General features: G+C 35.9%; 1 protein-coding gene across 1 annotated transcript in view; it reads right to left on the bottom strand.

Moving 5' to 3' along the window:
* Window positions 1-8,182: 8,182 nt before the first annotated feature.
* The window catches only part of TXNDC16 (thioredoxin domain containing 16), a 93,629-nt gene continuing 87,981 nt past the window's right edge, over window positions 8,183-13,830 (bottom strand). Inside the window, exons 20-21 of the mRNA XM_080659095.1 lie at window positions 12,582-12,772; window positions 8,183-8,693 (exon numbers count right to left, since the gene is read on the bottom strand). Of these exons, the coding sequence (XP_080515221.1) occupies window positions 8,506-8,693; window positions 12,582-12,772 (379 nt within the window). The 3' untranslated portion in view covers window positions 8,183-8,505. The remainder of the gene's footprint in view (window positions 8,694-12,581; window positions 12,773-13,830) is intronic.

Here is a 13,830-nt window from a genome sequence, read left to right as displayed (position 1 = left end):
TTTATCTTTTTCTAACTGGCTTATTTCGCTTAGCATAATGCTCTCCATGTCCATCCATGCTGTAGCGAATGGTAGATAATGGTTGTTTTTTCTTTCATAACAACTTTGTCTGGATTTGGTCTCAGGGTAATACAGGCAAGTACATCTTCCTCTTCTATTGTTTTTGGAAGACCTTGTATAGAATTCATATTATTTTCCCTTAAACACTTGGTAGAATTTACCAGTAAAACCATCTAAGCCTGGAGCTTTCTTTCTGAAGAAGTTTTTAACTACAAATTCAAGTTCTTCAATAAATACACAGCAATTAATGTTATCTATTTGTTCGTTGAGATCTGGTATTTAGCTCTCTTAAGGAATTTGATTAACTCACCTAAATCAGGGGTTGGCAAACTTTTTCTTAAATTGCTAGATAGTAAACATTTAGGCTTGTGGGCTATATGGTCTCTGCTGCAACTACTGAGTCATATACAATATGTAAACAAATGGGTGAGGCTTTGTTCCAAAAAATCTTTATTTACAAAACAGGCAATGGCCCCTCTAATTTACCAAATTTATTACATTAAGTTGTCCATATTACCTATTGTCCTTTTAATTTCCATCTAAACCCTGTTTTAGCTGTGTCACACAGCTTGTTATGTTGGGTGTTTATTTTCATTTAATTTCAAAATTTGTCTGATTCTCTTATGACTTTTTCTTTAACCCAAGGTTATTTAGAAGTGTGTTAATTTCCCAAAATTTAGAACATTTCCAGTTATCTTTCTATTAGTGACTTCTATTTTATTTCCATTGTGGCCAGAGAGCAAACGTATGATTTCAATCTCTTCAATTAGTTTAGATTTATTTATGGTCCATAATACAATCTACCTTGTGAATCGTCTATGTATACTTGAAAAAAAAAGTGTATTCTTCTGTGGTTGAGTGGAATGTTCTACAAATGTCAACAAGGTCAAGTTCAACATTGTTCAGGTCTTTTATATCATTATAGATTTTACTTGTTATATCAATTACTAAGAGTGCTGATATATCCAGCTACTTAATAGATTTATCTAATTCTCCTTGCAAATCAGCTTTTAAAGATCTCCTTTTAAAAGAGGTGAATTGACCTCTTTATCATTATGTAATATCCTCTTTATATCTGCCAATAGCCCTTCTGCAGACTGTTTTGTCTGATGTTAATACAACTACCACTCCAGCTATCTTTTAATTAGTATTTGCAAGTTATCTATCTTCTCATCCTTTTAAAGTTTTGGGATGTGTGTTTATTTTTAAAGTATATAATCCTTACTTTTAACATCTAATCTACAATCTCTGCCTTTTGATTGGGGTTTGTAGATCATTTATATTAATATATGTGGTGCTATGGGTGGATTTAAGTCTACTATTTTGTTATGTGTTTTCTATTTGTGCCATTTTTTTTTGTCATGGTCTTGCCTTCTTTTGTATTGAGTATTTTTTTAAGATTCCATTTTATCCCACTATTGGCTAATTAGCCATATCTCTATTTTTAGTGATGACTAAGGGCTTACATATATTTTTAATTTATCACAATTTACCCATTTCTCAATAGTGTTATACCACTTCACGTAAATTGAGACCCTTACTACAATACACTTCCATTTCCTTCCTTATTGTTTGTTACTAGAGGCCCGATGCGTGAAGATTCGTGCAAGAATGGGCCTTCCTTCCCCTGCCAGCATCGCCTTTTCTCAGGCCGGAGCCACCTTTCCGCCTTCCCACACTGCCCAGAGGCCCGGAGCAGCTGGGGTGTGTAGAACACCTGCATCATCACCATGGCACGACGCAAGCGTCCCGCCCTGCCCCCAGCCGCTCGGCGCCTGCATTTGCAAATTAACCCGGCATCTTTGTTGGGTTAATTTGCATACTCACTCCTGATTGGCTGGTGGGCATTGCGAAGGTATGGTCAATAGCATATTACTCTTTTATCAGTGTAGATTGTCACAGCTTTTTACCTTTAAATTTGAATGAATCTCATATTGTGTTAGTCCAGTTTTTGCTTTAGATGAGGGGTTGAAAAATTATGTCCAGCAAGCCAAATCCAGCCAATGACCTTTTTGTGTGACCCCTGAGCTAAGAATGGCTTACTTATTTTCCAAAGGGTTTAAAAATGGGAGAGTGAGGAATCAAGAGAAGAGAATGAGAAGCTGTTTCTTTGGTTATCTTCACAAAAGTCTCTTAATCTGTGGTTTTTAGCAATTTGACAATGATGTGTCTAGGTATCTTTATTTTTAAATTACCCTACTTAGGCTTCTCTGAGCTTCTTAGAACTGTGATTTATTTTTAATTCATTTTTTAAATTCCTTAGCCTTTATTCTCCAAGTACTTCTACTTTGTTTTCTCGTCTTCTCCTGAAATTCCAATTACAGTATGACAGTTTGATTTTATCCCACAGCTTTGAATCATCTGTCCTATTTTATTTATTCATTCTTTTCTCTTTGTATTTCACTTTGGATACTTTTCAGTGACTTATCTCCAAGTGCAGATTCTTTTCTCAGCTGTGCCAAGTCTATTAATGAGTCCACAAAAAGGTACTCTTCATTGCTGTTGGCATCATGTTATTTTTAATTCCAGCATTTCCATTACAGCTGAAGTTGTCCACCTGTTTATGTAGGTTGCCCACCTTTTCCACTAACTCCTTTAATACTTTAATCATAGTTATTTTAAAGTTTCTGTCCCACAGTTCAATATCTGGGTCATTTCTGAATTTTATTCTATCATTTGTTTCATCTCTTGGCAATGGACTGCTTTCTGTTACCTTTTTTTTAAAGTCAAGGTTTTAGATTGAATGCCGCAGTTTATGGAGAATAGTAGAGACAGATAAGTAATTTTTACCCCTGGCCATGTGGAGGACTGAGAAAACCTAGTTAAAACAGGCTTAGATTTTGTTGTTATTTTTACCTTTGGTGCACCAGTCTGCATGTTCCTCCAGGAATTGGCTGCTATTACCCTGTACTTAGGCTAGGACCTGGGTGCCAGACAGTTTGTTTTCCTGCTCCTCCCTCAGCTTTTAGCAAGTCCTGCTTACCTGTGTCATTTACAATTTTGTGCCTTCCCAAAGCGGTAAACTGCTCTTATTTGTTATCTGATACTGAGCTGACGAGATGGGTGGAGGCAGAAATTCTTCCTTTTCCTTGTGCATTCTCAGGCTTAGGTAGGGCTGTGTACCTGGGGATAGGGGAGGCCTCAGAATTTCTACCTCCTCCCCCATGGCAGCAAAACATGGTCACTTCTCAGAGGTTAGAACGGGAGAAAATGTTCTTGCACTTCTCTCAGTAATTACAGATCTCTGCTTGGTATTGGTACAGAATCCTGGGCCCAAGGTTTTCTGTGTCTCCCCAGGGGCAAAAGGTTTTTACATTTATTCCTCCACCACAGGCAGTGGATCTTGGAGGCAGGAAGGTTGCACTCTCTTCTGTGGAGACTAATGCTTTTACTCACACAAGAGCAAACATCTGAGGAAGTAGACAGTGTTTCACATCTGCCACCCAGTATCATTGTATCAACCACTACCTGCATGTCTGTGTCACTGAGGAACCTCTTCCTGCCAGGCTCCTGCCCCAATCACTCTCATTCACACGTTGCAGATGCTGGTGGAAAGAAACTCCTGAGTGAACATGAACTACTATCATGTCAGGACTCCCATTTATTCTAAACTAGTATTTTTTAGTCCACACTTGGCCTCTAAAGAATTATTTAAAATTTTAGCTGATTTCTGTTGGGAGACAGCTCTTCCTGGGTCTCTCGTGTTCCTGCCATGATCTGTGAATAGAGGCCCTGACCGCCTTTGTTCTGGACTATCTTTTCAGCCTAGGAAAATGCCATCTCTCTCTAGAAGAGAGACAGGTTTGATTACTCCCCACTATAATAAATATGTCTCCCTCCAGAACAAAGGGCACGGATGCGTAATATCCATTATCAAATATTTAGGTTCCCTGAGCTCTCAGGGTTCCTTCCCTACAATGCAACCCAGGGTGGGCTGCAGTCAGGGAACCAATACAAATAGTGACGCTCTGGGATATGCCATTACAGTGAGTAATTAAGTCCTCTGTCTCTGATTCAGGAAACTGGAAGCTAACAAAATTGGCAGGTAGGGTAAAAGCTTAAACTACTAATAATTTTTTCTTACTTGCTTTACTGGCAGCCTCCGATACTCTGCCAAAGGTGGGATGGTTCATATCTCCCGTCTTTCCTTGAAAGGGCTTGTCACTCTGACTTCAGTTCCTTTGGTTGCCTTCTCTGATGGGTATAAGAAAAGTTATTTTTTCTTGTTGTTAGGATGGGAGTAACATTCTCTTGCGACTTTCTACATCTTAAGTGGAAGCACAGTTCCCAAGGTATACCTACTATTTGATTACTTTCTATTACCAAAGACAGGCACTTACTGATCTGTAAACTCTAATTGTTCAGCATATAAACATGTTTAATTAGCTTTTAAAAGAAGCATAGCTTGAGGGATGGACTCCAGGAATTTTGGAAAAAACAGCTCATGGAAAATTTCAACCCAAGAGCTGGAAGCAATGGCCCAAGGATGTTTACCTTCCAGCAGGTGTGGCAGGAGAGACTGAAAGAATCTGACTCCTGAGTGATGAGATATTATGCGAAATGCACATATGCACTGGCCAACAAGTCTTGTCGAGGGTTGGGGAACATACAGGAAAACTACAAGCACTTGGGGGAAGAGACAGGGCTCTTGAAGCTCTCAAAAATGGGCAGGAGGATGTGACAGTAAGTCCTGAAAGGATACGAAGGACAGATGGAAGAACAGCAAGTAGTGTTGTAAGGACAACCTCTCCACAGTCACACCTTTTCCTGCCCTTCACATTCATTCTCACTTTTTCTGATAAACAGAATCTAGATTTCTTTTTGTGAAATTTACCTCTTCTACATTGTGGAAGTCTGCTTACTCTTCCCCTTCACAGGACTCCCCGAATCAGAGAGGATTAGAAAAATATTTGGAACTATTTCAACACTGAGCTGTTAGTTTCTGCTACATAGATCCTTGGTTCCTATCTTTGCTTAAATTTTCTTCTAATTCTGTTAATTACCCAATACAGGCAGCCCTCCATATCCATGGATATTGCATCCATGTAGTCAACCAACCATGGATCAAAATTATCTTTTTAAAAACAAAACTTGTAATTGCTACACACTAAGCACTACGCTGAATCCACGTGATGATGTGAAGTGATGTGTGGGCACACCGTGCTGTAGTCTATATGCAAATATAAGTCTCATGCAAATATAAGTTATATGCAAATTCTATGCCATTTTACATATGGGACCTGAGTATCCTCAGATTTTAGTATTCGAAGGGAGGGGTCCTAGAACCAATGCCTCTCAGATACTAAGAGATGACTGTATTGCCATTTTGCTTAAATTAACCAGGATTGAATCTGTGTTGCTTGCAACCAAAGAAAACCAACAGATACAGGGTATATGTAGAGAACATGAAAGTAACCTGAAATCCATATACTTTTTAAAAAATTATTTAAAAACCATGTATTAATTACTGTCAAAAATGTTGGCTTTAATACAATGACTAATCGATTTCCTATTTCTTTGTGCTTTTAATTAACTAGCATTTTCTAATGGCTAGGCTGACAATATCTTATTATTACAACATATATTTAGAGTTCATCTCATATCTCCCATATTAGAAATAAAAACAAGTCCTAGCCAGTTTGTTCAGTGGTTAGAGGATCGGCCCACGGAGTGAAGAGTCAAGGGATTGATTCCAGTCAAGGGCACATACCTTGGTTGCAGGCTCAATCCTTGGCCCCAGTCAGGGTGCGTGCGGGAGGCAACCAAAAGACATGTCTCTCTCGCATTGATGTTTCTCTCTGTCTCTCCCCCTCCCTTCTACTCTCTCTAAAAATCAATGGGAAAAATAACCTCAGGTGAAGAGAGAGAGAGAATTAACTGAAATAATACACATTACATGCTACAGGAGAAAAACTGAGGAGGAGGTACTGAGAGTAGCAAATGACCTATTACAATGAGATTTATACATTTATTGAAATTGCGCTGTTTGTGATTTTTTTAAAATTCCAGTTATGAAAGTCATTTGTACTAGGTAAACCATATGTGGAGAAAATTTCAAGCACAAGATATACCAAGTAGGTAGTACAGTGAGAAATACAGTGGAGCAGCAAATAGGATGGTCTCAACAAATGTCTCAAAAAATGCACAGAGCAAAAATGAGGTGAACTACTGCTACAAACAGATAAGCCCAACAAGTGCTGTTGGAATGAAAAATTAATTTTTTGGTTAATCTCACCCTCTCGTTATATAAAAGAGGTCCAATGGCCTAGGGAGACCACTTGATTTGTCCAGAGCTTACAAGGATAGATTTCACACAGGGTTCAGAGGAGGAAGCCTCTTTTTTTTTTTTTTGAGGAGAATGACAGAATGTTAATTCCTATTTAATCTAAAATCTAGCATTTATAACTTGTAGAAATAAAAGAAGGTTAAGACAAATCAACCCAGCAATTCCACTTCTGAGACTATATCCTAAAAACCCCAAAACTCCAATCAGAAAGAACATATGCACCCCTATGTTCATAGCAGCATTATTTACAATAGCTAAGATTTGGAAACAGCCCAAGTGCCCATCAGAAAATAAATGGATTAAAAAAAAACTGTGGGACATTTATACAACGGAATACTATGCACTGTAAAAAGAGGGATCTCTGACCCATTGGAACAGCATGGATGGACCTGGAAAATATTATAAGTGAATAAGCCAATCTGAGAAAGACAAATATAACACGATCTCGCTTATTTGTGGAATTTAATAAGTAGAATGAATTGACCAACAAAATAAGACCCGAAGCATGGAGGCATGGAGCAGACTGACACACCTTGATGTGGGCTGGGGGGACGAGAAGAGATAAACCAAAGAACTTATATACTTACTAGAGGCCCGATGCATGAAGATTCGTGCAAGAATGGGCCTTCCTTCCCCTGGCTGTCAGCACCACCTTCGCTCTGGCCGGAGCCACCTTTCCACCTTCCCATGCTGCCCAGAGGACCAGAGCAGCTGGGATGGTGCGGGCTGCTTAATGCCTGCGAATGCAAATTAACCCGCCATCTTTGTTGGGTTAATTTGCATACTCCTGATTGGCTGGTGGGCGTCGTGAAGGTATGGTCAATTAGCATGTTACTCTTTTATTAGGTAGATAGGCATAGCCCATGTAGATGGGCAATAGGGTAGTGAAGACACGGGGGGGAGCAGGGGCTGGGAGAATGGGGGTAAAGGGGAGGAAAAGGGGAGATATCTGTAATACTATCAATAAAAAGTTTATTTTAAAAAAGTAAAAAAACAAAAGATTCTCTTTTACAGATGTTTTATACATATGAGAATTATATTATTATATAAGAATTGTCATATATTCTATTATATAATATGCCTCTCTATATATAGAATGTATAATAAACCTAACACAATATATATTATATTATGATATATAATATATCTCACTCTGAGTCCTTTTTAGGGTTATGTTATTACTTTTTAAAAATATTATAAACAGAATTTATAAGATAAGGTTGTGTCCAGATAATTATCAGGATAAGACCAGCTAATATTCAAGATTTTTTCAAACACAGTAACTGAGTAGAACCAAAAAATTCAGGGAGCCCACTCTGCTATGGTTAGTTTAACACAGGGTTACTTAATCTTGGCACTATTGACATTTGTGTAGGATAATTCTTTGTTGTGGGAGGCTGCCCAATACATTATAGGGTGTTTAGCAGCATCCCTGGCCTCTGCCCACTAGATGCCAGTAACACCCCTAATCAAAAATGACTCCTGACATTGCCAAAAGTCCCCTGGGGGCAAAACTGCTCCCTGGTTAAGAAATACTATAGTTTTAACATCATGACAACAAAACAGATACAACTGCCAGCTGTATGATCCCACTGTGGAGTCAACTGTGATTAAACTAGAGTTACATTTATATTTTAGTTCAAAATACATTAGGCTAGAACTAAGTTAAATTAATTATACCAGTTCTTGTCTAGAGCAGAGCTGTCCAATACAGTAGTTACCAGCCACATGTTGCTACTGAGCACTTGAAATGTGGCTACTCTAAAGTGAGCAGTGCATTAAGTACACAATATGCACTTGATATGAAAAAAAAATAATGTAAAATATTTTATTTTTATGTTAAATGAACTATTTTGGGTATACTTTCTCGTGAAATATATTATTAAAAATAATTTCACCTGCTTGCTTTTACTTTCTTTAATGTGGCTACTAGAAAATTCTAAATTACTATAATATGGCTCATATTATAGAAATTTGAAATAATTTAGTATTATTTTTTAATGAAATAAATTCTTAAGTCTATTAAATAAGCCAAATAGATCTTGGAAAGCTTTCCACAGCCCTATTGAATCAGCTCACTTTTGAACATCATAACTCTTATTATGCCTAACTGATTTTTCTGCTTTAAACACATTACTTCTATTCCAGTGCTTTACTCTCTATAATTCAATCCTTTCCTTTCTTACTGCTGATTTATCTTCAGGTTGTTTATCATCCTCCTGAATATCAGTTTCTTTCATACACTCAGGACCTTTCCTAGTGGGATGTTGAGATGCTGCAGCATCCATCATACGTAGAAAATCGTAAGCAGGAAGAGGAGGTTTCCATTCCTGAGCAGATAAAATTGCTAGAAAAAAGATACAATCAAGGGTTAACGATGAACAGATGAAAAAAATCATCATATAAATATACTAAAAAGTGGTGGGTGTTTTTTAAAATATATTTTTATTGATTTCAGAGAGGAAGGGACAGGGAGAGAGAAAAACATCAATGATGAGAGAGAATCATTAATTGGCTGCCTCTTGCACGCCCCCTACTGGGGATTGAGCCTGCAACCCCGGGCATGTGCCCTTGACTGGAATCAAACCTGGGACTTTTCAGACTGCAGGCTGACGCTCTATCCACTGAGCCAAACCAGCTAGGGCAAGAAAATGTTGTATTTTTTTTAATATATTTGTAGAAGTGAAAACTTTATCACTTTTACTTACCTAAGCAAAACTATTTATTTTACTACATTGTTTAAGAAACTTGATATATTCCTCATTACTAGCCATTTTTATTGTTTATATTTGTACACTATTATATTGTAAATATAAGTTAGGAAGAAAACAAAAGATCCATAATCTCCCTGCCAGTTAATCCTGTTAAAGTCTTAGAAAACAGCAATATGTTTATGAGATTATCACATCAATAGGTACAAGTTAAAATGAAAAGGTTTCCTGCTTCCCTGCCCACCGCTGCCTTTATCCCAAAGAACTGAAACTGTTTCTTATGAATGATTCAAAAATAAATTTTTGGCACATGCATATTTACTTCTTATCTAGACAAGGATTTCCTAACATTTTAAAGCATTTTCCTCTTTTGAAGCTTTTAACATCCTTTCTACATACTTCATTTTATAAAAATAATTATAAACAGTGATAATTAAAAGTTGTTATGGAATCAACTGTACTATAAACAGATGGATTGAATAATTCTTAGATGGGCTTCTCATAGTGAATCTTAAGGATCATTTTTTAAATTGAATTTACTGGGGTGATATTGGTTAATAAAATTATATAAATTTCAGGTATACAATTCTATAATACATCACATGTATATTGTATTGTGTATTTACCACCCCAAGTCAAGTATCCTTCCTTTTAAAACATTGGTCATTAGAAGAGGAAAACTGATTTGAGCTTGATATGATGATAATATATATGATAAGATATATATGAGATAAATTAGCTAACTTTTTTCCATTTAGTACACAGATCCTACAAAACAATTTTAGAATTCAGTGGTCCATTTAAAATACTATTTTGAGAAATGAACTATATAAGGAAATAAGCCAAGTAAACCTTTTAAAAATAAATTTCAGTGAAAGAATGAAAAAATTAGCAATGTGAAAAAAGTAATAAATGTCCATAAAATATAAACTTAAGCATCTCTCATAAATCAAATAAATATATTTAAAAACTTAGGAAATTCATTTAAATTCTAATTTCCTAGAGTGGACTAAAGTTCAAACAAAAATCTGCACATATGAAGTATATCTATACTCATTGGTATATAATTTGTTCAATAGGACTTAATTATATAAAATCCTAGTACATGGAACATCAGCAGGATATTAAATGTAAGCTATCCCTGTAATTTCAAATTATTGTTGCCAGGTTAGCAGATACAAAAGTGACAAACGGATGTAATACTTTTCTTGAATGTAATGAATAGGAGATAAGAATAACTATTAGTAGTTTGCCATATGCAAATAAAGTATCTTTACTAAAGACATTAAAGTGTCAAGAAAAGTTCAACTTAAAGCATAGCACATATTTAGCAGTATTTTAAAAAGTAAACACTGCAGCCTAGTGGTCTGAGATGAAGACAAAATACCTAAAACCAAGTAGCACAATTCTGCTAGTTATTTACTGAGGGAACACTACAAAGGTCTTAATGTGTTCAACTGCAAATAAAACTGTACTCTCATTATGTATGGGTAATAGATACATTATTATCAAACTAGTAGTGATAATAATAGCTAGCATCTATTGAGCTTTTACTACATACCAGGCATTATCCATTTTAACCTTACAACCCCATGAGGTAAGTATAATTATTATTCCAGTTTTATAGATGAGAAAGCCTAGGCCTAAAAAGGTCAGAGAACTTGACCAAAGTTAAGTGTAAATCCCAACTAAAAATTCACATAAATTAAGGTGAGGCAGACACCTGTGGCACCGTTACAACAGAGTCAGGCAAGACCCCCATCTCAGATCCCTTCCCACAGAGTGGAGAGCAGGCCCTGCCAGCACAGAAGACAGGACCCAATACAGACAAGTACGTCTTTCCTGCTGCAGAGGCTGCAGGAGTAACTCAAGAATAGGAACAGTGGTAGAAAGAAATCATGGAAACCCCTCAAAGAGTGAGTTGGCAAAGGCATTCATCCAAATTGCAATGGAATGCCCGGCTGGAGTGGCTCAGTTGGTTGAGCATTGTCCTGTGCACCAAAAGGTTACTAGTTCAATTCCCAGTCAGGACAATGGAATATTACTCATCCATACAAAAGGAATTAACTATTGATTCATGCCATAACATGAATGATCCTTAAAATTTTATGTTAAGTTATTCCATTTGTATGAAACTTCCAGAATAGGAAAATCTATAAAGACAAATTAGTGGTTGTCAGGGGGTGGGAGGAGGGAAGAATGGGGAGTGATTGCTAATGGGTAAAGGATTTTTTTAGGACGATGACAACAATATAGAATTCAACAGTAGTAATAGTTGTACAGCCTTGTGAATATACTAAATACCACCGAACTGTAGGTTTTAAAAGGGGGAATTTTATGGTATGTGAATTATATCCCATATAATAAAGAGCTAATATGCTAATTAGACCCGACGGTGGAACGACCTTCCGGAACAACCTTCTGAAATGACCAGTGGGCGGGGCCGCAAGGCAGCCAGGACTGCAAGGGCCAAGCCCCTTACACAAATTTCGTGCATCAGGCCTCTAGTTTCAATTAAAAAAATACCATCTATAGGCTACATAAACATAACTGCCTAATTCAACGGAAATGAAGCAGACCACCTGGGGAGAACAGGTGTGCTACAATGACTAATGCTTAAAATAAATTCAAGTACCTAATTAAATATACACAAATATGCATAATGGTATACTCACACCATGCATGCTAGTTAAGAGACAATATCACACTAAATGGAGTTTGTACACCAGAACTTTGTGTGTGTATATATATTCACCTACACAGACACACCCCTTACTTCAGAATTCTATCATGGAACAGTGTCAAAATATTATTATAATATAATTTATCTGGTACCCAGTAACAAAATACTTGAATAGCACCTCAGGAAACTTTTAATTATATCAAATTTCACACTATTTCTTCAATATACTAAGGATCTAGATTATTACATATTAATTTACTTAAATTATAGCAACAGACCTATTGTTGCCATAATTGTATGTAAATTAACATATGCACCTATACCACAAGTATAAATTCACATGTTTTAGAAAAGTAGAAACTATAACATATCATAAATCTAGTATCATAAATCCTAAGCCAAGAACTATTTTCTTATGGTTCAAAATTCTGGCTCTGGAATAAAAAAGATCCAGGTTGGAATCCAAGCTTCCTCATTTACTAGTTAATTAACTTTTAACTAGTTACTTAACTTTTCTATAGGCACTACTACTTTATATGACTCTTGTGAGAATTAAATGAGATAATGCATGTGAATAACTCAGCATTGTGCTAGACACCTAGTAAGCATTCCATAAATGTTAGCTATTATTATTAAATGTAATACAATGGTACTTATTTTCTGTGAGTAATAATACCTATCACATAGGAGATTGTCCCATGCTATCAGCAAATTAATATTTACAACACTTATAAACATTTACAATTCAACTAATTCTAGTATTCCTTAACTATCGTTCAAGTTTAAAAATCTATGAAACAAAATACATAATGGTGTGTATTAAACAAAAGAGAAAACTTACTGATATGACTTTCTAGGCCGGCTTCTAATTTCTTAAGCCACAACAAAAGGTTTTGCTCAGTTATAGCCTGGTCTGAAGGAAATGCAAATACTTGGCCACCTGAATGCAGATTCACCACAACAAGAACAGGAAGGGGAGGCAGAACTTCAAAATATGCCTGCAAGATTCCTCTCCCCACAGGAGTGTTCTTTCTACAAAAGAGAGCAATTGAACATGCTAATTAATATTTCTTTCTATAATAAAATAATGAAAATAATAGTTTGTAGAACATTAACCTTTCAATATAGTTTCAAGCCAGTAAGTTTACTTTATGAAAAGATGTCCTAACAACTATGAAGTCTTTAAGCATGTTATTAGTAATCAGAGTCTTAAAAAGCTTCTTTTAACATGGGGCACTGTGTTTCTCTTAGGAGGAAAAAAGGCAACCAATGAGAGCTTCAATGAAAAACAGGCACAGTCCAAAGGCTTAACAATTTCGGCTTATCATCAATAGGTTCCTTCCAAGTTTAGCCAAGTATCTGATTACATGTCAGTTCAAAAATTAAATGGTTACAAACTACAAAATAACACCTAATGGGTGGCAGGTGATAAGTAGCTCATGGTTTTGATTTGCATTTCCCTGGTATAATTATAGTAGTTATAATACATACTTCTTTTTCCAAATAAAATTGTCTTCTTGGGGAACAAGGGGAGAAGATTAATTTCAAACTAAAATTATTTTTTAAATTATGTTCACAGAAGGAAACCGTAAGTTTAAAATACCTAGTTTTCTTAATACAGCACAATCCACATTATGGGAAATACAGTTTTACAAGTTAAGTCCTGAGATATTTACAAGTTAAGTACCTGAAAAATTCTGTCTCATGCAGTAGGTTGTACTTTTTGAGAACTCTTCAACAGCAAAAAAATGTATACTCCCCCATTCTTGTAATTTTCAAATGAGTCAAAAATAAAATGTCTTTCATCTGATGAATTTGAAGAACAGTGTGTATATATGTGAAATATATATAGATATTTAATGTAACACAGCCCATACATCTAGAACACATATCAGAAAATACTGTTTGTGAATACACTGAAAAATTTCTATAACATTTAGGCTGCGTTTCAAAAATAGAGAAGTACAAAAACAGAAACTGAAGGACAATGCCAAAATATCAGTTTATTTTTCTGTATTTGCCAAAATTTTCTCAAGGGACATTACTTTTAAAATCAGAAAATTACTACTTTTAAAACTTTATTGTATGAC

This window comes from Plecotus auritus (genome assembly GCF_963455305.1).
Source record: "Plecotus auritus genome assembly, chromosome: 1".
NCBI classification, from domain to species: Eukaryota; Metazoa; Chordata; class Mammalia; order Chiroptera; family Vespertilionidae; genus Plecotus; species Plecotus auritus.
The sequence above is the reverse complement of the archived record's forward strand: the minus strand, read 5'-3'. Positions and strand labels throughout refer to the sequence as shown.